The sequence below is a fragment of the Anabrus simplex genome, chromosome 1 (genome assembly GCF_040414725.1).
Source record: "Anabrus simplex isolate iqAnaSimp1 chromosome 1, ASM4041472v1, whole genome shotgun sequence".
Taxonomy (NCBI): domain Eukaryota; kingdom Metazoa; phylum Arthropoda; class Insecta; order Orthoptera; family Tettigoniidae; genus Anabrus; species Anabrus simplex.
Window position 1 is genome coordinate 1520060535 of NC_090265.1, and position 27318 is coordinate 1520087852.

The 27318-nt window shown below is 37.9% G+C and overlaps 1 protein-coding gene across 1 annotated transcript in view; it reads right to left on the reverse strand.

Annotated features, from left to right (window-relative positions):
* ndl (serine protease nudel) overlaps positions 1-27318 on the reverse strand; it is a 437329-nt gene that overhangs the window by 107885 nt on the left and 302126 nt on the right. The window contains exons 18-19 of the mRNA XM_067138020.2: positions 4666-4816; positions 27-189 (exon numbers count right to left, since the gene is read on the reverse strand). Coding sequence (XP_066994121.2) covers positions 27-189; positions 4666-4816 — 314 coding nt within the window. The remainder of the gene's footprint in view (positions 1-26; positions 190-4665; positions 4817-27318) is intronic.

Sequence of the window (27318 nt, forward strand, 5' to 3'; positions counted from 1 at the left end):
TATGAGGTTTCTAATCTGTCACTTACTCATTCTTTGATACAGATCTTGCATGATGCTGATAACATTTGTGAACATCATGTTTGATAGAGATGTACAGAATCCCTTGGGCAGGTGGTACAGTGCTGATGGTATCCAGCCTAATTGAGAGTGGCACGCGATGACTCCAATCCATGAAGAATTTTTTGATCCCTGCACAAAAGTAATAGTATATTACAATTTTTAAAGTTAAAAAATTCAGTGAAACGTCGCCACAGTTGTGTGATTAAGGAAAAAGGCCTTGAATTCCTCAACTTCACAGGATAAGTTGCACCTATGGGGAGCAAGCTGTTAGCCTCAGTTATGCATGCCGATTATTAGCAAGATTGCTGAATAACAGAGTGAGACTGTTGGTGCTTGTATTTCACATTCCATTCAAAAGTTAGAAAATTATTTTGTGTTGAGTGATGCAGTGAAGTGTAGCAAATATTTGTCATGTGATATGGTAGCCTATATCTGGAGGAACATAATCATCTGAAATTGACTAGCGTGGTGTATATTTGTCTTGTGATAGCTTAGTTATAGATACGGAAAAAGTTGTGAAATTCCTTACTAATGAAGACAAAATTAAAATCTGTCAGAAAGCAGACTGGCGTCCGCATCTTAAAGAGCTCAGAGGTCGCAAATGTTGAACTCGCACCTTTGAGTTTCGACTCGATCTCTCAAATTTGTCATTCAAAATGGGGTTCAAAGTCATTCCTGCCAGGCACACATGGTCGAGTGTAACCTCCAATTCATTGTCTAAGCTCCAGTGTCTTACCATTTTTCTTGATACCGGTACCTGTATATACCATTCAAAAGACGGTATACTTTGAATAATGTTGCACCGGAGTCCTGTTTACGACTTTTTTACTAGAATAAAACTGGAAAGTGTGAAATGTAACATTGTTTTTAGAGAGAGTGATCTACAATAATACTTGATATTTTTATTGGCCCCTGTGCACACATTTTCTTATTTGTTGTTTAGTGTTTTTCACACCTTTCAGTGCAATTGTTATTTTATAAGCCCCAACTACCCTAATGTTTTTCACACCTTTTAATACTTTCCTCTCTAGGAATGATAAATATAGTTTTCACTATACCTGTGGATACACAACATAAAATACCCTCATGTCAGAAAAAATCATATCTAGTGTTTCCCTGTGCCTGTTGGATAATTTTTATTCGTATATTCAGTAGAACATTTTCTCGCTTAACATGTTCTTTTCTTGTCTACTAAAGAAACGTCTTAATGAGGTTTTACTGCACTTAGATTATTACATCCACTATTACTTATACAATGAATTTGAACAGGAATGAGTTAGCTGGAAAATTTATAATGTCCAATAATGGACCATTTATACTGGTATTATAAATTTACTCATTCAGGACAAATATTTCAGATTCCCTATGGGAACCAACATCTATATCATCTGATGGCCAAGCAGGCATCAATTTTCGGTAATGAGACAAAGTCTCTCATAGTGCATTGGCACTGCCGGTGGCTCCAAGTAGCCTACGCAGTGGCCTGCATGGTATGCACTAGCCATGCGTCTTGGTAGGTGAGCTAGGTACCAACTGATGAGCCCAACCTAGCACACAAGAGCAAAACGCTGGCAACCAGGAATGAGTTAGATGGAAAATTTATAATGTCCAATAACGGACCATTTATATTGGTATTATAAATTTACTCATTCAGGACAAATATTTCAGATTCCCTGTGGGAATCAACATCTATATCACTAAGCTGACCTTCGATATCGGCAGTGTGCCGCCATGTGCTGGAGTGTTCCTTGTTCCGTGTTCCATCGTATCCTCTTTGTTCTGCGAGTTCTGTTGCACTGGTTACTGGCCTTCGGTACATGCGGATAACTTAATGTGTTCTGTTTTGTAAGAGTGTTTTCATTGAATCCTAGTAATATATACCATACAAAAGACAGTATACTTTGAATAATGTTGCACCGGAGTCCTGGTTACGACTTTTTTACTAGAATAAAACTGGAAAGAGTGAAATGTAATTTATGTTGTTCTATTTTGTCTGCAAAGGCATCTTCAACCAGTACAATGACGAGACATTTGAAACTTAAATATCCCACAGTTTTTATTTTTGTGTTCTACTTGTATAGTTTTATTTTTAATCTCCTGTTCTGCTTGTATATAGTGTTTTTAATTTTTATCTTTGTGTTTTGCTTCTATGGGTTATTTTTAAATTTTTGTGTTCTGCTTGTATATTGTGTACATAAATAGAGTACTGGTGAATGTTTCTTCAACTGTGCGATGATATTTTTAATTGATGAAAATAACATTGTGACATTTGTGAACACATCTACTGCCAGTGTAATTGTGACAGATGTATTTCAGAATGAATGAAAACATTCTTATTCTAAAAACAACACTTAGACATGATATTCTGGGTGCCTATTTCAGAGTTCTGACTGCTTTTTCACGTATCATTATCCATATATGTGCTTGTTCACGTGCCGTGAATTTTTATTCTGGCCCTAATTACTCACATTATAGGCTGATACTTTCAACCGGTGAAAATATCCTTGGATTACTTACTTTTAAACACCTGTACTGCCATTGTGACCATGTTATGTGTATTTCATATTGACCGAAAAAAATCTTATTATTTGGTGCCAGTTTCAGTGTTCCGACTGTTCCTTCACGTTCCGTGCACTGGCCGTAACTACACACAGCATGGCCGGTACAGCAGCACATTCCTGCTGATGCGGGGCATGTCATCTTGCCTCACGAAGTTCTCTCTACTGCGTAGTTACACTCCCGTGTACCGTGTGCTGGCATACTGTACCGAAACACTCCACCTCAAGCTCCTAATATTCTGGATCAACTGACTGTTCTGGTCTGCCCAACCCTCATGCAATCCTGACTATTATGGCACTGCACTGTTTCACTAAACACAATCACAATTATTGATAATAACAACATTCCTGAAAACAAATAAACAGCACACTCCCAAATTTCTATCTCCCTGCTCGAATTTCAAAACATGACAATGTATTTAACAATTTTACCACCCTACAAATAGTGCCTTCACATTATGGTTATATTTTGAATCTTTATTTTAGCTTCTTTACAGAACTGAATTGTTTAAATCGCCAGTATAATGGAATTCATTGTTTTGTAAAATGTTTTGGAAATAATCTCTAACAACAATTAATATAAGACATGAGGAAAAAAGCCTAGGTACATTTTGAAATGGTTGGCAATGTTGCTGAGGGCTCCACCGTTCAGTGCTTACACCTGCCTGCACTCTTCTTACTTCTGACAAACCCATTTCGTTCTTCCAGGCTCCTCCCACACCCCGCACACTAGCAAAGTCTGGGGACCTACTCAGGGCTCTGCTGTCACACTCCGAGCGCCTCATGAGTAAAGAGAAAACATCGTGCTTGATGGACAGCTGCTACAGTCTGAAAACCTTTGCCATTTTCTTGAGAATAGAAAAGCAAAATGTTTACAGCCGAAATAATAATGATAACATTGTATAAGCTGAATATCACACCACATAAGTTCGACTTCGCTACATTTGTCCATCTCTTTATGTAATCATTTACAGAGTGAAATAATGTTAAATGTTTTTGAAAAGGAGGTGGAGCGGTGCCCAAAAGCCCACAGTGCACGAACCGCCACTGCTTAAGAAGCATTCAACTGTACAGGAATGGGTGTTGTCCAGTTGTCTACATGGATGAGACTTACATTCACACTTCTCACACGTTTCACATGGCACCATATGGATGGAATGAAAATTCACTGCAAGGCCAGTTTAAGTCTATTTTGAAAGAAAACTGAATTTTCATCATTCATGTTGGCAGGAAGGATAACACATTTTTCCCAGATCATCAGTCTCTCATTATATTTAATGTGGTTTTGATCAATTTAATTATCATATCCTTCTTGCATAATTTATTTAGCCTGATTCCAGCCACTTGGTGGGTCAGAGTACAATTTCCTAACTAGTGGCAAGGTGTAGGCATATGTGGGCTGGTAGACCTGCCATACACCTTTGAGGTCATGACAGATAACAGTGAACCATTGTTAAAATTAAAATGCTGAGGGAAATCAGAGACTTGAAAGGAAACCTGTTCTGCTTTTTAATGATCTAGCATGGTTTTTCTTTCCACTCTTAAAATCAGAGGCCTTTAAAGCTAAAACAGAGGCAGAAAATTTGGGTGGTATTTTCCTTGATGAAACAAAAAGACACTGACTTTTTATAAAGATTAAATTTGCTTAGGATGAATTGCATATTGATTATTGGTATATGGTTCTTTATAAAGCTTGTATTAATTTTTAATTTCAGTAAGAAAAATGAGGATATTTGTAAGCCAATAAAGAAAGTTTATCTTGCATTTGTAATTGTACTTCCAATTACATAAATTTTATGTCACATCACTCACAATGTTTATCTTTATCAATGCCAGATGTTCATAATAACTACAGAATTATTAATTATCAGCATGTTTACAGAAATGCTATCACTGGTGAATTAAAATTCAATAAAAGTTTCAGTTAAGTCTTTCTATGGTAGTAGAATTATGAAATTATATTCAACAAAGATTTTGAATTTTCACTAGGGAGGAAAGGATGGTTAATATTTTATGGTATTGGACTCCATAAATTACTCTTCTTTACCTTACAAGTGGAAGGAAAATCCTTGTATTCAAAGGTTTTATGATTAGGATCAGTAGAAAACCCTGTTGGCTGCAGAAATACTGATTGGATGGCACCTTCAGTATCAGGACCAACAGCAACACAAATCTCTTCTTCAAGATGCATGTACAACCTGGAGATGAAATGAAAATATAATTAACTACCACCAGTGTTACCAACTTCTGGACATCTTAAATAAATTCTTTAAAATTTGAAGAGGATTAATTATTTTCCTACATTCAATCTTCAGCAAAATCATATGAAGGAAACAAAATATAACCTAATGTAGTTGTAGCTTGCAAGGTATGGTGGATATGATAAGGTTTCACAAAGATATAATCAAAATCAAAAGGTGTATGAAATATGTATGTTCTCAGTCACACTGTCATACACAGCATTTAATTTACTCACAGAAAACTAATGGTTCTTGTTGGTGTCTGTTTACTCATAGACAGCTTGAAAATGTCAGTTCCTTTAAACTTGCAGCAGAGGAGTAATGTGAAGTTAATTCCCATATGGAACATGGCTTTGACTTTTAAAAAGAAATTGCATCACCTATTATTTATAACGCTTTTATGACTGTGATAATATGGGTGTTACGAAAGATGCCATTTTTAGGGCCAGCTGTGCTGTTCTGGTACTTTCTGGTCCAATGAGGAAAGCAATGGTAAACTAACTCACTTCTCAGCATGCCTTGTAAACCTCATTATAGCACTGCCATCAGCTTTTGCAGTTTCCCCATAACCCATGACCTTTGGCGGTTTTAACTAAGGATTGTCTACATTAGTATTTGGTCTCCTTGCTTGAATACATACTTTAGTCCATTTTGCCTACTGTCTGCAAGGTCTGAAATGATTCTTGTTTCAATTTATCTCATTCATCATTGGTGATTCTGCATAAATCTTGCATATTTCATGGTCAGATAGGAAGTCCATAAGCAGTTTGTTTCAATTTGGGTGATACCAGCACAATGAAGTATTCTCCAAAATGCTTGCAATATGGTTTCACCATTGGTTGGAAAATGTCATCACTGTACTTTAAAGTATTTAATGTACCCTGAATCACCATGAGAGGTACAGCATAAGCCATGTCATACCATCCCATAACATTAATGAGCCAACGTGCCTGAGATATGCAGTTTTACCGGTTCCCCCCAAGTCTACTATCATCTGAGTGTAGACATGCTCAACATCCACTAGTAAATAACAGTATCCTGCATAAACTGCGAGTCAGCAAGAATTATTTTTCCCATCTGTAATGGGCTGCATGATGTTGATGTGCAAGGGCTGGATCTTGCTGTAGTCATCAGGAGTGTAGACACACGATATCTTGTAGTCTCCACAAATGCTGGCAATTAATTTCTGTATCATTCAGACTGGAGTTCTTCAAAGCCAAAAGTTGGAGATAATGGCAATCAACTTCAGTTGCAGAATGTGGCAGGCTAAGGTCACCAAAACTTCCTGTTGTTCTGAAACTCTTTCATGTCTGGATCATATCAATTTGGTTCTTCTTATTCTTCTATGTTGAGTAAATTTCCGTTGTAATGATCCTTCATGATGCAAAGTGATTATGCAGACATAATCTAATATAAACATTGTCAACATAGACTTCAGCTACTCTGGTGTTTTCAGACAATAGCTTTGTCTATATGAGCTTGTTGTTGTTTGATGCAGCTCTCCATGCCACTCTATCCTGTGCTAACCTTTTCATTTCTATGTAACTGCTGCATCCTACATCTTCTCTAATCTGCATTTCATATTCATACCTTTGTATACCCCTACCGTTCTTACCACCTACAATTCCTTTAAAAACCAACTGAACAAGTCCTGTGTGTCTTAAGATGTGTCCAATCATTCTATCTCTTCTTCTCGTCAAATTTAGCCAAATCGATCTCCTCTCACCAATTTGATTCAGTATCTCTTCATTTGTAATTCGATCTATCCATCTCACCTTCAGCATTCTTTTGTAACACCACATTTTAAAAGCTCCTATTCTCTTTCTTTCCATGCTAGTTGTCGTCCATGTTTCACTTCCATACAATGCCACGCTCCAGATGAAAGTTTTCAGAAACATCGTTCTAATTCCTATATCAATGTTTGAAGTGAGCAAATTTCTTTTCTTAAGATAGCTCTTCCTTGCTTGTGCTAGTCTGCTTATGCTTATGAGCTTATGTTTCACAATATACAGCAAGTGGAGATATGTGTATAAAATAAATTTGTTCAGCTAAACATATGCTGAAGAAGGGATATTTTATTTCTTTATATTCTAATGAAAACTTCGTACTACCAGGGTTCACTCAAATGAAACTGTTTTACATTGCACCTTATGAAATTGTAGACAGGGAAGGTTTTGTTCAACTGAAAAAATTGTTCATCTGGTATTTGTTGGCATCACCATTTGACTGTATATTAAAAATCAAAGGCAAATTAAAAGTATTTATGCCGATACAATGAACATAGTGTAACAATACTGTGAACCTATATCTGTGGGTACTTTCATATCACATGAAGATGCATGCTAACACCAGTGCAGAAGAAAATATTAGAAGATGAACAATTGTGTTCTAGAATGCGAGAGGAAACTAACCCACAAATTGTTAAAAAATGAGTTATTGACATATTTGGATATTACTATAATATATTTATCCCACAATATATGAAGAATTATTATCTAGTTTTACTCTCCCACTGTACAAAAGAAAGATTTTGGAATATTTCTGAAGAGCAATCTTGCAGTGCAAGAGGTAGCTAAGCCACGCGGTAACATTACGTCAGCTAGTGGTGGCCAATAGTGCACGTGTTTGCTGACACAATTTTTAGTGTTGATATCATGGCTAACTGTGTCAGATGGCTGCTTAGAGTCAGTGTGACTTAAAACTTAGACATTATTAGTAAACCTTAAATGTAACATGAAATTCATGTTGAAGCAAATCTGAACCTAAACTCATTTTTAAAAAAGTAATTGATGAAAATTGTAAAGGTAAATTTTTTAAATTTAATTTTTCAGATTTGGCGATATGGAGCTGACACTTTCAGATAAATAATAGATATTAGAAGATTTTAATTTTCCTGTATTTTTTGGACTCTAGATAATTGTTTATGAACCAAAAATGTTACTGTTAATGTACTCAATTTCATGCAATAAAGACAAATGCAAAATTCAAAATATCTGTTCCATGTCAGTGTGGGTTTGCTTCTTCTTGCATTCCAGCACTCAATTGCACATTATTGTAAATTTAGCTTACATTTCATTATTAAATTATTACTTTACATTTAATAAAATTTTCTGGAGATGTTATGTTATTGTATGTTTGAAAACTGCAGGCATTATTCACAATGGCCATTTAGTAACTGTGGACATTTCTGTAAATGACAATTTAATGATTGTAGACTTACATGTTAATGACCATTTAGTGGTTGTGGAACATTTCTGATACAGAACATGAGGATTAGTGGACATTTTGCTATGGACTAATTCAGTGATAAACCTAATGCTTCATTACTGTTGTGGCAACTACAACTGAAACATTGCTAACCATTGGAGTTTGATGTCCTGTCTATACAGTAGGTAGGTTTGTATGTAGATGTTTACAAACAACTTGAGGATTGGCTGTTCAATCTACTCATGAACATTCAAGATAGCAACACACTGATACTATTTACAGGGGTAAAGCCGAACATATTTTGATAAGTGTATTTGACAGTCCTGGATTACAAGAAGCCAGGGAATTTAGCTGCTGGAGAGTGTGACACCATTGCCAGGGACCAGCTGAGACATAGCTTACTTCTGAGAAACTTTACCTCCAACTCATTATCACATACACCTCATGGTTGATCATTGTTGGACGCGCTCATAAAGGGTCAGCTGTTGAAGGGTCTGTCTTTTCATAGTTGTTTTGTAGAATAATTTAAAAATTTGGTGTGCGAGTGATTCAGTTAGTTGAATAAGTCATTTTTGTTGGTATTTAATGGAAGTGATCAAGCTTGGTAGTACTTTAAAAACAATTTATATTGAGTAGTTCTGTTGGAGTTCAGTAGATTATGTACTGTAGTTTGCATAGATTATGTTTACTTTGTTTCAAATTTGAGTTGGAGGAGATTATATTTCCTTCTTTGTTTAAATACCTGTAGTTTTGTGACTGATTCAGCTGAGCTAATAGAAGATGACAAGGAGAAAAAGAATATCTGCAGTCCATTTATCCCCTTTTATCTTGATAAATACCACCTCAAAAATCTGGAAGTTGTGGGGTTAAAGTCGGAGCCAGGGGCACGATTATGTCTTTCTTCATTGACTTCTGCAATGACACAGAATCAACAAAGATGTCATCCACACCGTTGCCCTCACAGCCCTAAAGGGATCAATCAGGATCTTGAGACATCATGTATATGCATCCTCATTCAGTCTACTAGTACATTCTAGTGCTGCAAATCCAAAAACTTCTCGGTTTGATTCTAATATTCCTTAATTTATAACAGCGGTAGGCTATTAATATATAATCTTGCTGTATAATTCTGAGTCCTTATGGCCATTTGTAATTTCAGTCAAACTGATAAATATAAAATATGGAGAGGATGCTTATAAAGAGAACTTACTACTAGCTGCCTGAGCAGCTTATCACTGCTGGGGCCCAGCCATTTTTGAAAAGCCACCTACTTGACAGCTTAGTTCTACATTATCTGTCTGTTAGGTCATCAGCCCAGAGGCTGGTTGGATCCTCAAATAGCACCACCAACGGTTATGCGGTTATAAGGAAACCCCAAAAACCAATGGCAGCACCAAAATGAGGTGTACTAGGCAATATGAGGAGTGAGGTAGTTTGCCATTGCTTTCTTCACTGGGTCAGAAAGTACTACTGCAGCACAACTGACCCTATGAGCAGCACCTTTCATAACACTCAGATGCACTCTGAATGTCATTACTCAGCACTGCCCATACCCCAGCAACTTCCATATTGTCACAGCCATGGATGTTGACTGGGACTTCGGTGGAAGCTACACTTTACTCTGGCCTGTGCCAAGAGATGGATGCAAAAGTACTGTATCTATCAAGAAATGACAGCAGACATTAGTGCATGTTAAAGAAATCGTTTACCGAGCTTGATAGCTGCAGTCGCTTAAGTGCGGCCAGTATCCAGTATTCAGGAGATAGTAGGTTCGAACCCCACTGTCGGCAGCCCTGAATATGGTTTTCCGTGGTTTCCCATTTTCACACCAGGCAAATGCTGGGGCTGTGCCTTAATTAAGGCCACGGCCGCTTCCTTCCCACTCCTAGCCCTCTCCTGTCCCATCGTCGCCTTAAGACCTATCTGTGTCGGTGCGATGTAAAGCAACTTGCAAGAAGAAAGAAATCGTTATTGAAAAAAATATTTACAAAGAAGCATAACATCGTTTCCCTCACTGTTTTTATTTACACCCGTACGTACATCAAATATTGGAGCAGATGAACGATAGAAAGGAGACTCACGGTCATTGTTCCTGTCTGGAATACTAATCACCCTTCCAGCACTTTCACTGCACACATAATCATACTCACTTACACTAACTGAAACTGTCAGATCTTCATCAGAAATGTTATTGTGCAAAATATCATATATATCTTCTTCCATAATCACTCTATTACTACAAAATTTACTCATGTTTGAAGCTTTGTCTACTACACAATCACAGTCACTTGCTATTTTACTGTTTGAGAAGCACAAAAATTGGCCTGTAAACAATGGGTAAAAGATTACAAAGGAAGGATTGTACAGTGTTGAGAAAAGTGGACATTCAAGTCATCTACCGGAAGGAAAAGAAGCTTCTAGGTACAACTACAGTCACTTGCTATTTTACTGTTTGAGAAGAACAAAAATTGGCCTGTAAACAATGGGTAAAAGATTACAAAGGAAGGATTGTACAGTGTTGAGAAAAGTGGACATTCAAGTCATCTACCGGAAGGAAAAGAAGCTTCTAGGTACAACTTTTCTGGTTTCCAAAATCACAAGCATATTGGATCACGCTACATAAATACTTCTGACATTTACTCCATCAAATTTGTCTGTTTGAAATCATTCTGGCATTTAGAGCATCGCTTCCATGTTTCCAGTTCTGCTTTCTTGTTTCCTTCGATAGAATTTTCTTCTGCTGGTATACATGACTCTTGCATAGCCCCCCACCTCCTCTGAAGATGTTCACTTACCAGTTCAGCAGATAATCTTTTCAGGAAGAGTCTGCAAATTTTTATTTCATCCTTGTTGCTCATGTAGATTACCTGAGAATTGATTCTACAGATACTGAACATTGCATAAGAAACAACCAATGGCCATCGCCGTGAAGTGTATGCTACATTTTAAGTGGCAGACACTTTAGCTGTAACATAGACTCCTGATTTTTTTGTGTGCTATTGGTTTAATGTCCCACCAACAGCCTCGGCAATGCAGGGATGGGATTGTGAAGGTAGTGGCTGTGGCCTTAATTAAGGCACAATAAGAATGTTGTTTGCTTTACATCCCACTAACTATTTTTACAGTTTTCGGAGACACCGAGGTGCTGGAATTTAGTCCTGCAGGAGTTTTTTTGGTGCCAATAAATCTGACGACACAAGGCTGATGTATTTGAGCACCTTCAAATACTACCAGACTGAGCAAGGATCGAACCTGCCAAGTTGGGGTCAGAAGGCCAGCGCCTCAACCGTCTGAGCCACTCAGCCCGGCTAATTAAGGTACAACCCCAGCATTTGTCTAGTGTGAAAATGGGAAACCACAAAAAACCATCTTCAGGGCTGCCGACAGTGGGATTCGAGCCCACCATCTTCCAAATGCAAAAACATAGCTGTGTGACCCTAACCGCACAGCCAACTTGCTCGGTTCTCCTGATTTTGTTTTGCTGTAAATTGTCACATTTTCTGGGCCAGTTGTCTAATCTATGGAATCATCATAATGCAAAGATGATATCAGGACCATATTCTTGTATTTCTTTTTTCTTTCTTTTTTTTGCTATTTGCTTTACGTCGCACCGACACAGATATGTCTTATGGTGATGATGGGATAGGAAAGGCCTAGGAATTGGAAGGAAGCGGCCGTGGCCTTAATTAAGGTACAGCCCCGGCATTTGCCTGGTTTGAAAATGGGAAATCACGGAAAACCATCTTCAGGGCTGCCGACAGTGGGGCTCGAACCTACTATCTCCCGATTACTGGATACTGGCCGCACTTAAGCGACTGCAGCTATTGAGCTCAGTCTTGTATTTCTTGGGTACATAAGAAACAATAGTTGCCTCTTCTCTGAAGCCAAACACGCTTGATCCTTCTGGTCTGTTTTTGGTAGATACAAACTCAGAACGAAGTTGCTTCTTGTCTTTTTTTTTTTTTTTAAGGTGCCTACATACCCCCCCCGTGGTGCAACAGCCCTTTAAGGGCCATGGCCTGCCAAGTGACCGCTGCAGCCCAAAGGCCTGCAGATTATGAGGTGTCGTGTATTGAGAACGATGAATCCTCTCAGCTGTTCTTGGCTGTCTAGACTGGGAAGGTGCCTACATACAATAGCCTTTTCTTTTGGAGCTGGAAAATCAGGCTGATGTCTGAAAACCAGTTGCTTGCCGTAATATTATGCCCTGTTCCACAAATAGGTTCTACCAATCTTCTGACTACATCTGTTGACTTATTTGCTGATATTAAAATCATCTTTGTGTTGTTTTCTAATATACATCTCTAGATCATAAGAGTAGAGTTCTTTTACATCCACAAGAGCATTTATTTTGTTTGTTACCATATTTGATTGAATTAAAAGGAAGGAATTGCCTAAATCTGCATCTTCCTCTTATCAAGTGTGCTATTCTGACTGAGAGAGTAACATGTTTTACAATTATTCACAAATTTTGTGAACAAATCCTGAATTGATGCAAGGTAATTGATTTTCCTTCTTTCTTCCTTGCTCATCTGGTCATCGAACCTAATACACCCGATAAGGAATTTGAAATATTGTTATGCCATCTCAACACCATCTGTACTCCATGATTCCTCTAGTCTCTGTTTGCTGCCTCTCAGTGCATCTGCCAGATAGAGTAAACCAATAAAAGATTTTATTTCTACTTTGTCATCTTTGCATCCCTTTCCCTGCAGAAATGACCTAAACATCTATGTACTTAACTACATCATCCAGCTTATCTTCAGCCACTATGCAGCTCCAAGAATCCAATGGGAACTTTGCATTTCTTGCTTTACCAATGACTTTATGTAGCTTGGTCAGTATGAGACCTATAAAGTACTTGGGAAGAGCACTATTCTCATTAAATATATATATAAATAATAAGAGTTTTGTCTGTACATTGCTCAGAATTTGAAAAGAATGGTATTTCTGTATCGGTCATGTCCACAGTAACAAGGAAATGCACTTTTTACTTTTCCGTAATGTCTGTCTGTCTGTATGTACACGCATTACTAGAAAACAGCTAAAGGGAACTTAATGAAAATCGGTAAGCAAAGCCAGGGAATAAGTCGCTACAATCTGATAGAAATGGTAGTTGAAGGGAGGGCCTAAAATTTAATTTTCAAATATTTATGTTATTAGTAGTCCTATATTAATGAAAATTGGTATTCAAAGTCAGGGAATAAGTCGCCACAATCTAGGTTATAAATAATTTTATTCACGCTGACAGTGACTGAAATGGTAGTTTAGGGGAAGGCCTAAAATTTAATTCTCAAATATTTATATTATTAGTGGCCGTATCGATAAATACTACATAACCAAAGTTATATAGAATTAAATTTCTGATCATTTATGTCTTGCACATTTTTACCGTACCAGCTATGATAAAACAGATATTCATGAATTTGTATTTTTGTTGTTAAGTCCATATCGACGCCGAGCCACGAGAAAATGGGTTAACAGAATTTAATATAAATCGGTATATAGAGTTGGGGAATAAGAAACTACAGTTTAAGCTATAAACAATTTTATTCACCTGGATAAAATTGTAGTTTAGGGAAAGGCGACTAAAATTTAATTTTTAAATACCTCGTTTCTGGTCTTATCGAAAAGTACTACATAATAAAAGTTACAGAGAATACAATTTCTGATATTTTTTATTCCGTTTTACTGTACTGACTATGATGAGTGGTATTTCAGAGTCAGAAGAAAATAAATATGAAGGCCTAACAATATCGAAAGCGCATAACATTGATCAACAATAACATTACACTGACCATTGTTTGTTGTGATGTTATTTGTCTCTTATGCCACCTCTCAACTCTGATAGATGGGATTACTGCTGCCTACCGAGTATAAGAGCCTGACTGAATATTGGCAGGAAATAGCCGGGGAGTTAGAAAACTAGCACGGCATTCCTCTGGTCATACATTTTCTGATACAGCTGGTACGTAACAGACTGGTTCTTCATAGTATTCCAGTTATTCGATACCTACTCTGACGTGTTATTTTGAATGATCAGTATGCATACTTAAGGCAGAGGCTGACTTAGTAGTAGTATGACCTGATCTAGAATAACAATTTAGACCTATTCCAAATTCACTAAATAACTCAAAATTCAACCCTGAAAAGAGCTGTGTCTTAAGAAAAGCTTCTTCCTCTTCACCTTTATTAAATTCTACATTCATTTTATTCCAAATCATCAGTGAAGAGGGGGTTTCTCCTCTGGCTTGGAGGAAAAAATTTGCCACCAAATTAGATAGATTTTCCGCCGCCAGTGTAGTGAATTGAGATTTTCCGACTCATCAGGTACTGCTAGGAAACAGATTAGTAAAAGAGCATAGTTTCTGCCCTGGGAGTCTCCACTATTCGACCCTCTCCCCACCGAAAAAAGACGGTGTTCACAAATCATGGCTGTCTGCGGCAGGTCATTCCAGCTCTGGAACTTTGGACTGTTAGATTGACAGTGTAGTCCTGTTCATTAGAAGTGAGAAAATGTGTGGTGTTTCATTTGGTCGAATATTTCATATGAAAGCATTGCTTTTAATCATGCCATTCCTACTGACGTCATTGTAATGTACGTTAATTTCAGTTGGAAAACCACTAAGACAGTCTTTCTGAAGATGTAAAAAGGCAGGTAGAGAGTGAGTGTCTGCCATTATAATGAAAATGCCCCAACCTGATTGTGAGTGATGGTATGCAAGCAGGTCTACCATTACAGTGAAAATTCTCTAACTGGTCTTCATATGAGAAAAGATGTTTGGTGACTTCCCCGTCGCGTTTCTAGGGTAATGTTAAGAGCTATGCAATTTAATGCAATTTTACATCTTCCTCCAACTCATCACACCATCTTTTCCTATGAAGTATGTACCAAGCTCATCACAGATAAAGAGTCATCTACATCCATCTCACTCTCAGAATCATTTCTTTTTCCTCAAAAACGTCATCACTTTCAGATCCCCTGTCACTGATATATTATCATCATCACTGTCACTTTTACATAGAACTGAATTAATTAATTCAGCATTATTTGTATCTTTTTGGTCAAAACACTACGTTAACAGCCGCTAATCAAGTACTCACGGATGCCATGCTGCATGAAGATTGGTCACGCTGTATCCCATAGATACAAGGGCAATACTAATAGGGAACATGAGGATAAAAAGACAGGAAAACCTGACAGGGAATTCGTAGAGTGACAATAAGCAGCTACTGAAAAGCACGGAACAATGGAGCTTATCGTTAAAGAAATATTCACATATCTCACAGATACGGCACAACAGACGGAAAGTTACTGTACAAGAGGAGTGTATATGATAGGATTTACCGAAGACAGGTGTATTTAGTCAGTAGTGTGTAAAATAGTTGGATAAAAGGGATAATGCCCAGGTAAAGGAGGTGACTAACACAAGGAAAGTACTGAAATTTGCCTATGATAACAAAGATATTTACAAAAAGTTACAAAAGTTGAAAACTAGAAAAGCAGCTGGAATTGATATTGTAAGCACTTTTTTTTTCTAGTGACTTAATGTCACACCAACACATCAAAGGTTTTCGGTGATGCATGGATGGGAAAGGGCTAGGAATGTGAAGGTAGCGGTCATGGCCTTAATTAAGGTACAGCCTCAGCATTTGTCTGGTGTGAAAATGGAAAACCACAAAAAAAAACATCTTCAAGGCTACCGATAGTGGGATTCAAACCTACTATCTCGTGAATGCAAGCTCACAGCTATGCGAGCATAACAACATGGCTAACTCACTCGGTGGAATTGATAAGATTTCTGGGGATATACTCGGGGCAATGGGTTGGGGTATCCTACTATAACTGAAGTAGTTATTTGATTATTATTTGCATGAAGATGCCATACCAAATAAATGAAGAGTTGCTACAGTAGCCCCTGTGTACAAAGGAAAGGGTGATAAACATAAAGTTGATCATTACAGGGCAGTCAACTTAACATGTGCTGCATTCTTTTTGATTACATTAGACATGTTTGCAAAGTTACTAACTGGTTTGATGGAAGGCAGTTCAGGTTTAGGAAGTTATTTCAATAAGGCTCAACTTGTAGGATTTTATCAATATATACCAGATATTTTAGACTGAGGAGATTAAATGGACTGTATCATTATTGATCTGTCCAAGGCTAAATTTCTAGAAAATAGAACTCAGAGAATTAGAATAGGTGGAACATTATCTGATCATGTGATGGGTAACAGGGGAGCTCCTGAAGGCAGCATTATTGGACCTTTATGTTTTCTTATATACAGTACATAAATGCTACAAGTAAAGAACAGGAATCGATGATAAGACTTTTGTGGATGATGTTATACTGTACAGAATAATAAATAATTTATGGGATTGTGAACGACTGCAAAAAAAGACCTTAATAATTTTGTGAGATGGATAGCAGACAATGGAATGATGGTTAGGGATTGAAAGTTCATGAATTTGCATTTATTTTTCACACCAGTTAGTGAACATGCTGGTAAATTATTTGTGTAAGTCACTAATATCTGTACAGAATATGACCAATTTTATTGTGCTAAAAAATGCATATTTTGTCTTTTTTAATAGATGCATCATATTTTGGGTTTTATACCCTAAAATGGCATATTAAAAGGATATTATCTTTTTTATTATGCTTATAAATGCATGCTCTGGCATTTTCTTTTTTTTTTTGCTAGGGGTTTTACGTCGCACCGACACAGATAGGTCTTATGGCGACGATGGGATAGGAAAGGCCTAGGAGTTGGAAGGAAGCGGCCGTGGCCTTAATTAAGGTACAGCCCCAGCATTTGCCTGGTGTGAAAATGGGAAACCACGGAAAACCATCTTCAGGGCTGCCGATAGTGGGATTCGAACCTACTATCTCCCGGATGCAAGCTCACAGCCGCGCGCCTCTACGCGCACGGCCAGCTCGCCCGGTCTGGCATTTTCTACTAATATGTAATATGTTCTGCGAGCGCAAGAAATGCAATTGTTGACAATGATGACTTATGGGTAAGAATAAATAAGAGGGCTCATTCAGATAAGAAATGAGCATTTAGCTGCACAGTATGAAGGAATGGGAAATATGCTTCAGCAAGGAGCAACAGGATAGCGAGCAGGAAGTATGACTCGCCAACGATACTTGGTATGAAAAAATGGATGTCATGTGTCTATGATGCAATCCTGGTGTTTTCCCACATACAAGTGGGAATCAGTGTTGCCAATCTTGCTCTTTTACACTAAACCAAGCAGTTTTGAGTTATTGTTTTGCTACAAGAAATCAAAAATTCAATACTGGTTTTGTAGGGAATTAGCTACTTTTTGAAGAACTTTAGCTTGGTATTGTACCTGACACCTGTCTTAAATTGCGCCTGGCTATGCTCGTTGGTAGAGAGTGTGGAGCGTCCGTAATGGGTCTCCCAAACTACCTAAATCTTAAATATAAAGGACAGGGATCTGAGAACATAAGTACAAATGAAAACTATTTGACGTAGCGGGGGGGGAAGATTATTTATCCAAAACATAGAAAAGTTGGATCGAAGCCTGCCTGGTGGCCATGATCATTAAGGTGTTGAAGTCTAAACGGTCTGACACCGAGGTTAGCTGGTTTGAGTCCCATTAGTTGAAAAAATTTTCACCATCAGAATGTTGACCGGCAGGGTAGGGGAGGTGGTGGTATACAATTTATAATCACTAGATTACATGCCAAAAGCCTAGATTAAATTCTGAACCTCTCCACAGTCCTCATATGGGCATATGACACTGTTGACGGTGATTCATCCATCGGATGGAGACGTTCAGCCTTGAGCAGACCCCTTGATGCTATTCAACAGGAGTAGGCTACATGATGGCACTGGGTTTCACCCTCTCCCTTCCTAGTGTCATATCACATCATTCTCATCTCATTAACTCCTCTGATGAGGTTGACGTCAGGAAGGGCATCCGGTCATAAAAACCTGCCATAACAGATTCATCTCACCTCATACTCGACCCCGTAGAGAAATGGGACAAGGGTTGGACAAACATAGAAAAGTCAGACCGAAATCAATGAATCAAACACTTTAAAAACAAAAGAAATGTCATATACAGTAAAATGACACTAGCATCTCAAACCCTCAATGAATTTAACCTGACTCTCTGGAACCTGAGATATTACTATAGCACGGAGATGTAATTTCAGAAAGTGGGATCAATTCTTGGCCAATGGCCTTGAAATTAATCATCTATCAGTATCAAAGAAATAGTATAAAATTCACATTCGTCATTCAAAGAAAATCCCAACCACTGTCGGGCACATAAAATATATAATCACAATACACTTTGTATGAGACCAGTCTTTTCAACTCCCAAAATATCACTGATTCAACACGCTAGGTCACAGCCTTGGGATCATACAGATTGAGGATAGAACCTCGCAACCCTGAATTAGGCATTTGGTGCTAATATCCCTTAATCAACAGACACAAATCCTATGCACATAAAACAACAAAGAACTAGGCACATATCTGAAAGTGAATAACAAACAAACACATACTTTGAAAACACTTGTCTAGATGTCTTGAGTGTGGGACTAACTTGAGGTCCATCAGGTCCATGGGCAGTTGATGGCATCATTAAATTTATCTGGTCTTGCCTGGGCAATTCTTTCTAGTGCAAATCATCACTCCAGCTGACCTACAACAACTCCCTAATTTTGCAATCTGTCTGCTTGGCTCATTCTGTTAAATCTTCGCATTATGACGGAATAACAGGACTCTCTCCAAGTTACTATAGGCTGGCTACCTGTTCTTACAGGTGAGACTCTCCCCTTTGCTCTCGACATTCACTCTCAGAAACGCTATTATTCAACTCTAAGCCACTCTGGCCGAGGTACACTACCTGCTTAAGATGCAGCTATAAATTCTTCCACAGTATTTATGTCTGGGATTCACTCACACAAAACATTACTATTTAACCCACGAATGGTTGCTAGCCGAAATGTAATGTGAGTGGTCGCGCGTGAGACTTTCTCTCGCATTAAAATATATATGACATTTTTCACATTTTGTGGGGCGTAAGGCTGAAATTTACTACTGTAATGAAACGCAAGTTCTACCTTATATATTTTAGATAAAAATGAAATGATTAGCTGTTTATTAACCCGGCATTACTCGCTAGGTCTTTATGTGCGCCGTTACTCGCTGGTGAGCGCAGCGCTCACCTTTATGTTTAAAGGCTATAATATGTCCATATAATATGGAGGTATTTTTAATATGTCCATTTGAGATAGTTATTTATTTAGGAACACGGCTGAGTGGAGTGGCTATGGAGGCAAGCTCAACATTCGGAGACGCGTGAGTTCGATCCCCACCGTTAGCTGTCCTGAGAATGGTTTTCTGTTTACGCTTCCAGGCAAATACTGGGACAGTTTCTATTCACAGACTACAGCCGATTCCTTACACCTATTTAGCCAACTTCGTTCACCATTATTTATTTCATCTTTATTAGCCCTTCAACTGAGGTTGGCGTCAGGAAGGGCATCGGGTCGTAAAACAAGCTATGTACATTGATATCACAGTTTGCTATAAACGAAAGTTCCTCTCCTTCCTCAGAACTTGCAGACACTCTGAAACAGAGTTATGATCACTTCCGTAAACCTCATCTGTTTCATGCCATCAGTCTCGATGTTCAAGACCTTCCCTCCTTTGTTTCACACAACCACGAAAGTATCTGATCACTGGATGCCACAATAATTGTAAATATTGTCTAACAACACCCACAGTATAAACATTTCGCATTAAACACAAGCATAAAACAAAACCTGACTTATTACAATGAGCAAAATATAAGTAGCACAGTTCCTCGCTACTGAGCGAACCGCTCACCAAACATACACTGCCGTGCCTAATAATGAATTGCGGGTGTATATTATCAAAGATAATGAAAATGACTGACACATCCCCTTCATAATAATCTGTTACAAAGGTACAGGGACCTACAAAGGTGGAGGTTTTGTAACATTCCAACAAGAAGCAATATACTACGAAGGTGAGCGCCGCGCTCACCATGCGAGTAACCGCGGGTTAAAGACACAAACTACTACTTAAAATAACATATGCAATGTACATAAAAATAACTTCCGTCCTGAAGTTGTAAAATATCTCACACATGGGTTATATCTAGTAATATTTACATACAAAGCAAGGTTTCTGAACACAATAACATTTTCAAAAACAAGAAGTGCTCATAATATAGGGTCTCTTTGCGTAATGACATCTGTGGTTTTACTCTTGAGCACTTTCCACGCAGTCAGGACAGGATTCCTGTCACCATGCATTAATTTCTGAAAATAACAATATTGGAAATTAGACTTAAATTCAATCACATGTCAGTACGTAATATTCGTAATATTGAAAATATAAGACTTTACGACAGTCGCAATACAAAAACAAGAATGAAGTACATTAGGTCTTCTCTCAGTATGTGAGTTACCTGGATTTTGTAACAGCGCTAATTCAACTAGCATTATTCCTCCACTCAACATTTTTGAAGACATGTTTATCAGTAACTGCAAATGGAGAACGTTCCGCTGATGACCTAGGTCAAATACTAATTCGTAGAACAAGAGTAAGTTTCCTGGTACACTTCAATATAACATCAACGTCATTAGTCATGCAGTGCGCACGGACTTATAGAAACCTTTGTTCTGACTAGGGGAGGGGGTACTTACCCTTCAAATGTGAATCGCTCTACTCATGACAGTTATAAACTCAGCTAGAAGAGGGAACAGTCACCTCCCCTTCATCACAGTGAAGTAATATCACAATAAAAAATAATGTGAGAGAAAATCTCATATAGCGACCACTAGCGTGTTAACTAACGGGTTATTCATTATTCTCTTAATTAGGCCACCAACATACTCTCAGGAACTCTCAACATGTTATCCAACAGTCCCATGTTTGATCTCAAAGCATAACCATAAGTCAACCAGCTGTTATTTCCTCAAAGACCTTACTATACGACATTGGAGAAATGATATTCCCTCTGCTTACATGTGCTTTAGCTGAAACATCATGCACTCATAGCCCTGCCTTACTTTAGTGTCATACCTCCTAACTCTAAGTTCCCGGTTCAAAATTCTAGGACTGTACTCCTGTCCCCTCATTTCAGACGACTACCTTCTCGGGTATTTTACCTTTACCATCAAGACAATGTAAACACAGAGATCTGACATGTAACTAATTTCCCTTTAAAAAATGTAAATAAATCAAATTCTATACAGAAATAAACATGCACCCGGTCCCAACCATATTTAACAACACTCTACAACATCATCATCAATATCTTACGCCAGTCGCCTGGGTGTGGTTAACAAGCCTCCTCTACTCCTTTCTGTCCTTCCACTTTCCTCCTCCATTACTTCCACCACATCCAATCCAGCTTCTCTAATGTCTTTACAAATATGATCCATCCACCTTCTTCTCGGTCTTCCAACTGGTCTCTTTCCCTTGACTTCTCTTTCCAATTCCCTTCTTTGCCGATGACCTTCGATGTTGGACCCCTTGGAACAACAAGCACAAATCAATTCCCTTCTTGCTACCTGTTCCTTTCCCATACTTTTTACATGTCCAGACCATCTCAGTCTTGCTTTCTGTATGTTCTGTACTAATGGTTCTATATTTGGCTCTTCTCTGATTTTAATATTTTGGATTCTATCTCTTCTTGTCTTTTTAACCGATGTTCTTAAAAATTTCATTTCCACTCCTTGGATCTTACTATCTTGTCTCTTATTAGTTACCAGCATTTCTAGTCCGTATGTTACAATTGGTATGAAATACTGTTCATATAATGTTAATTTCGTTCTCTTGGGTACTTTATCATCCCATAAAAGCTTTCTGACTTGATGATAAAATGTTGTACTTTACTTAGTCATTAATTTCATTGTTGATTTTATTACTTCCATTAATAATGCTACCCAGATATGTAAACTGTTCTACATTTTCTAACTGTTCTACATTTTCTAACTGTTCTCCATTTATGTTCACTTGGCTTCTCTTTTTCTCTTTTCCACAAGGCATGACTACAGTTTTCTTTTTACTAATTACCATTCCAAACTCCTTCAGATTTTCATTCCAAATGACCAGTCTCCTTTGTACTTCCTTTTCTCCCTTTCCCCAAATCACCACATCATCTGCAAATACCAACACATTCACTTCATCACTACTGATACTCTGTTTTACATGTTTTATGATTTCATCCATCAATATAATAAACAATAATGGCGACAGTGCACTTCCTTGCTTGACACCTTTTTTTGTATAATCAGAGTCACCACTCCTCCACTTGCACACTGCTTTTACTCTCATGATACAACATTTTTATCTTGTTAATTAATGATTTTGGTACATTCCTTTTCAGTAGGCATTCCCATACATGTTTTCCCTTAACTGTATCATAAGCTTTTTCCAAATCCAAAAATACGAATATGATTTCCTTGTTCCTTTCCTGATGTTTTTCCATTATCGTTCGTACAGTAAATATCAAGTCTATTGTTGATCTCTTTGGTCTAAAGCCATATTGTTCTTCCTCTAACTGTGTTTCTATTATATCCCTCAGTCTTTTGTTTACGACTTTCTCCATTATTTTTAGCCCGTGTGATAATAGGGTTATACCTCTATAATTTTCAAATTCTTCCTCTTGCCTTTTTTGAACAGTGACTCACCTAAAATGGCGTTACTACACAACTGTCGACAATATTTACTAAGAATGAATGCAAACTACTATTCTTTCATTATTGTGATTAATCCACTTATCTGCTTTCCATCTTGTGCTTCAGTCCAGGCCCTCTGGGCCTGCCATGGGTGCATAGCTCGCTACTGAGCTTCCACTGGTCACTATTGAATTCTCCAGTTTCATTCCGGCACTACCTATCATGTCAAGATGCCTTCTGCTTGCCTACTGATACTATGGTATTCAGCAACTCAGATGTCAAAACGATTGAAATGCTGATTCTCGACACACGCTTACACACACATTCTTTGATATCATGATCTAGAAATTGGGAATTTATTGGTTATTCCCGCTATGAGAAATTTAGTCCATTTCCTATACCTTTTAATTAAGGATCACAACTTGACTACTTCCGATATCTGTCCTGCAGCTTGCATGGTCACGACTACGTGAACACCGTAACTAACATGGGAAAATGAGTTTGTTTCCTTGTTGTTGTTGTTGTTGTTGTTGTTGTTGTTGTTGTTGTTGTTGTTGTTGTTGTTGTTGTTGTTGTTGTTGTTGTTGTTGTTGTTGTTGTTGTTGTTGTTGTTGTTGTTGTTGTTGTTGTTGTTGTTGTTGTTGTTGTTGTTGTTGTTGTTGTTGTTGTTGTTGTTGTTGTTGTTGTTGTTGTTGTTGTTGTTGTTGTTGTTGTTGTTGTTGTTGTTGTTGTTGTTGTTGTTGTTGTTGTTGTTGTTGTTGTTGTTGTTGTTGTTGTTGTTGTTGTTGTTGTTGTTGTTGTTGTTGTTGTTGTTGTTGTTGTTGTTGTTGTTGTTGTTGTTGTTGTTGTTGTTGTTGTTGTTGTTGTTGTTGTTAACTTCACAAGTTCATTCTCCTAGCTAGGCACACAACTAGTCAGCATACTACATATAACTGTCCCTTTGTTCAATTATTAGGATCACAGCAATGAGCAACACACACTCCATGTCCTGTACAATTCAAAGTGGGATAGTTAAGCCTCTGTTCGGTCTTATTTAAGGGCTAGTCCCTTCCCACAGACTCATGTTCTTCCCCGAGAAACATTTGCTCTTCTTTGTACCCCAGCACACTTTCTCTTTAACAGGCATTCAAAATCAATCAATCAATACTGATCTGCATTTAGGGCAGTCGCCCAGGTGGCAGATTCCCTATCTGTTGCTTTCCTAGCCTTTTCCTAAATGATTTCAAAGAAATTGGAAATTTATTGAACGTCTCCCTTGGTAAGTTATTCCAATCCCTAACTCCCCTTCCTATAAATGAATATTTGCCCCAGTTTGTCCTCTTGAATTCCAACTTTATCTTCATATTGTGATCTTTCCTACTTTTATAAACGCCATTCAAACTTATTCGTCTACTAATGTCATTCCACGCCAACTCTCCGCTGACAGCTCGGAACATACCACTTAGTCGAGCAGCTCTTCTTCTTTCTCTCAATTTTTCCCAACCCAAACATTGCAACATTTTCGTAACGCTACTCTTTTGTCGGAAATCACCCAGAACAAATCGAGCTGCTCTTCTTTGGATTTTTTCCAGTTCTTGAATCAGGTAATTCTGGTGAGGGTCCCATATACTGGAACCATACTCTAGTTGGGGTCTTACCAGAGGCTTATATGCCCTCTCCTTTACATCCTTACTACAACCCCTAAACACCCTCATAACCATGTGCAGAGATCTGTACCCTTTATTTACAATCCCATTTATGTGATTACCCCAATGAAGATCTTTCCTTATATTAACACCTAGATACTTACAATGATCCCCAAAAGGAACTTTCACCCCATCAACGCAGTAATTAAAACTGAGAGGACTTTTCCTATTTGTGAAACTCACAACCTGACTTTTAACCCCGTTTATCATCATACCATTGCCTGCTGTCCATCTCACAACATTTTCGAGGTCACACTGCAGTTGCTCACAATCTTGTAACTTATTTTTAACTCTATAGAGAATAACATCATCCGCAAAAAGCCTTACCTCTGATTCCACTCCTTTACTCATATCATTTATGTATATAAGAAAACATAAAGGTCCGATAATACTGCCTTGAGGAATTCCCCTCTTAATTACTACAGGGTCAGATAAAGCTTCACCTACCCTAATTCTCTGAGATCTATTTTCTAGAAATATAGCAACCCATTCAGTCACTCTTTTGTCTAGTCCAATTGCACTCATTTTTGCCAGTAGTCTCCCATGATCCATTGTTTATCCCACTAATATGGCACAATTAATAGTACATTATGCAACAAGCCTATATGGCAATAATTAAGACACAAGTATGTCTTAATTATACGAGTGTCTTAATTACCATTATAGGTGAGTTGCGTACGACTGTTTATGCTCAACGATAATTATAACTCTATTTTTTAAATACTTATACATTTCTGTCGAGATGCTGCTTAACAGTTGAGTTTACTGAACAGAGGGCAGAGCACATGCACTGGGTTATTGATTTTCCATGAGTGGATCAGTGACCTTGACAATGTCATATGTTTTAAAAGCTTTGATAGAATGTTATCATAATCTAGCTTTATTTCAAATACAAATTGTTTATTGTACAGTTGGTGAAGTGAATTTGTGGGAATGTTCCATTTGGTTGTGGAATATTGGAAGTAGAAGGTGCATTGATGTTAATATGCGTGTTCGACATGTTTGATTTTGCTATCCTTACTTAATTGGTCAAACAGTTGTATCATAATGAAAATCTGAACTCTGATTGGTGGAGAACCTGTATCATAATGAAACTTGAGCTATAATGAGCCTCATTAAGATTTAATTTTATGGCATATAATATTTATATTTTGGCATCGTCGACCATAAAAGACATGAAGTGTCCTTTATAAATTTAAAGATAATTTATCTACTTTCTAATTTCACTCCAAACAGCCCAATAATGGAAATCAGAGATTATTTTGACGTGATTCCAGTCCTGTCTTCACTCATATTTCTCTAGCTTTAATTGGTAGTTGAGACTCCAACTGACAAATTTCATGTCTTTTTCCTCTCTCGCCGACACGCCATTTTTCTGTCACAAGTGCTGCACTCTTATTCCTCCTTTGTTTGGTGCGCTTGCCAAACTCAGCCTTTGCTTGCTGGTGCTTCCCTGTTCGTAACTTGGTTAATGTCTTTTCCTCACATTATGCATTATATATTGCTCCTTGGACCACCGTATGATATGGTTCAGTATAGGGATTTAGCTATTTTTCCATGGCTAAGCAGTGACTTCCTTTGTATGGAAGTTGACAACACTGTTGGGAATCACAGTGTGAGGGCTTCAAGTGGCAAATCGATCTTTCACAACAGTAGTGGTGCAGCTTCGGTAGCAGCTGATTGGATATTTTGTTTACCCCAATCATCTTAACGGTGGTGAGTGCATTGCATGTGAGTTGTGGAATGTGACTAAGTGTTAAGTATATGTGTATACATTGTCTGTCTGTCTGTCTGTCTGTCTGTCTGTCTGTCTGTCTGTCTGTCTGTCTGTCTGTCTGTCTGTTAGGTCTGTCTGTCTGTTAGGTCTGTCTGGTTGGATTCTCAAATAGCACCACCAAAGGCTATACAGTTATAAGGAAACTGCAAAAACCAATGGCAGAGCCCAAATGAGGCGTACTAGGCAAGATGAGGAGTGAGGTAGTTTGCCATTGCTTTCCTCACTGGACCAGAAGGTGCTACTGCAGCACGACTGATCCTATGAGCAACACCTTTCATAACACTCAACACTAGTTGTGCTCCAAATGTCATTACTCAGCACCACCCTTAACCCCAGCAGCTTCCATATTGTCACAGCCATGGATGAGACTGGGACTTCGGGGGAAGCTACACTTTGCTCTGGCCTGTGCCAAGAGACGGATACAAAAATACTGCATCCATCAAGAAATGGCAACAGGTGGGTGTATACATTATTGTTTAATATTCACATAGTGTACATCATGCTGAAAATTAAATTAGGTAGTGCAGCTAGGCGTAAAGACTACCAAGACAAGTTTTCTTCTGAATGAATTTTCACAGATTCTAAAATAGTACATTGTAAGGCATGTGAGAAGAAAGTAGGTAGTGAAAAACAGTATAGAGTATTGCAGTGTATAAACACATCCAAATATAAGGAGTCAGTCACTAGGAAACGTAGTATGAATTCTGCTATGCAAAAAACTGCTTGTGAAGTGTTTCAGGAGTAGGCTAACAGAGTTTTCCACAGACCTTTGTCAGGCCATTCTAACAGCAGATATTCCTCTGTTTAAGCTTAACAATCCAACACTCAGAAATTTCCTTCACAATTACAGCAATGAACATATTCTAGATGAAAGCACTTTACACAAAATTTATGTCAGCGGGTGTTACAAGAAAGTAATGTCCAGTATTCAGAAGTCTTTACAAATTCAATATGTGTGGATTAGAGCTGACAAAACAACAGATTCTGAAGGTTGTTTCATAATGAATATAGTAGTGGGAGCCCTTAGTAAAGAACAGCCAACTAGCCTATATCTTCATAATCTAGGACAGCTAGAGGTCACTAACAACACAA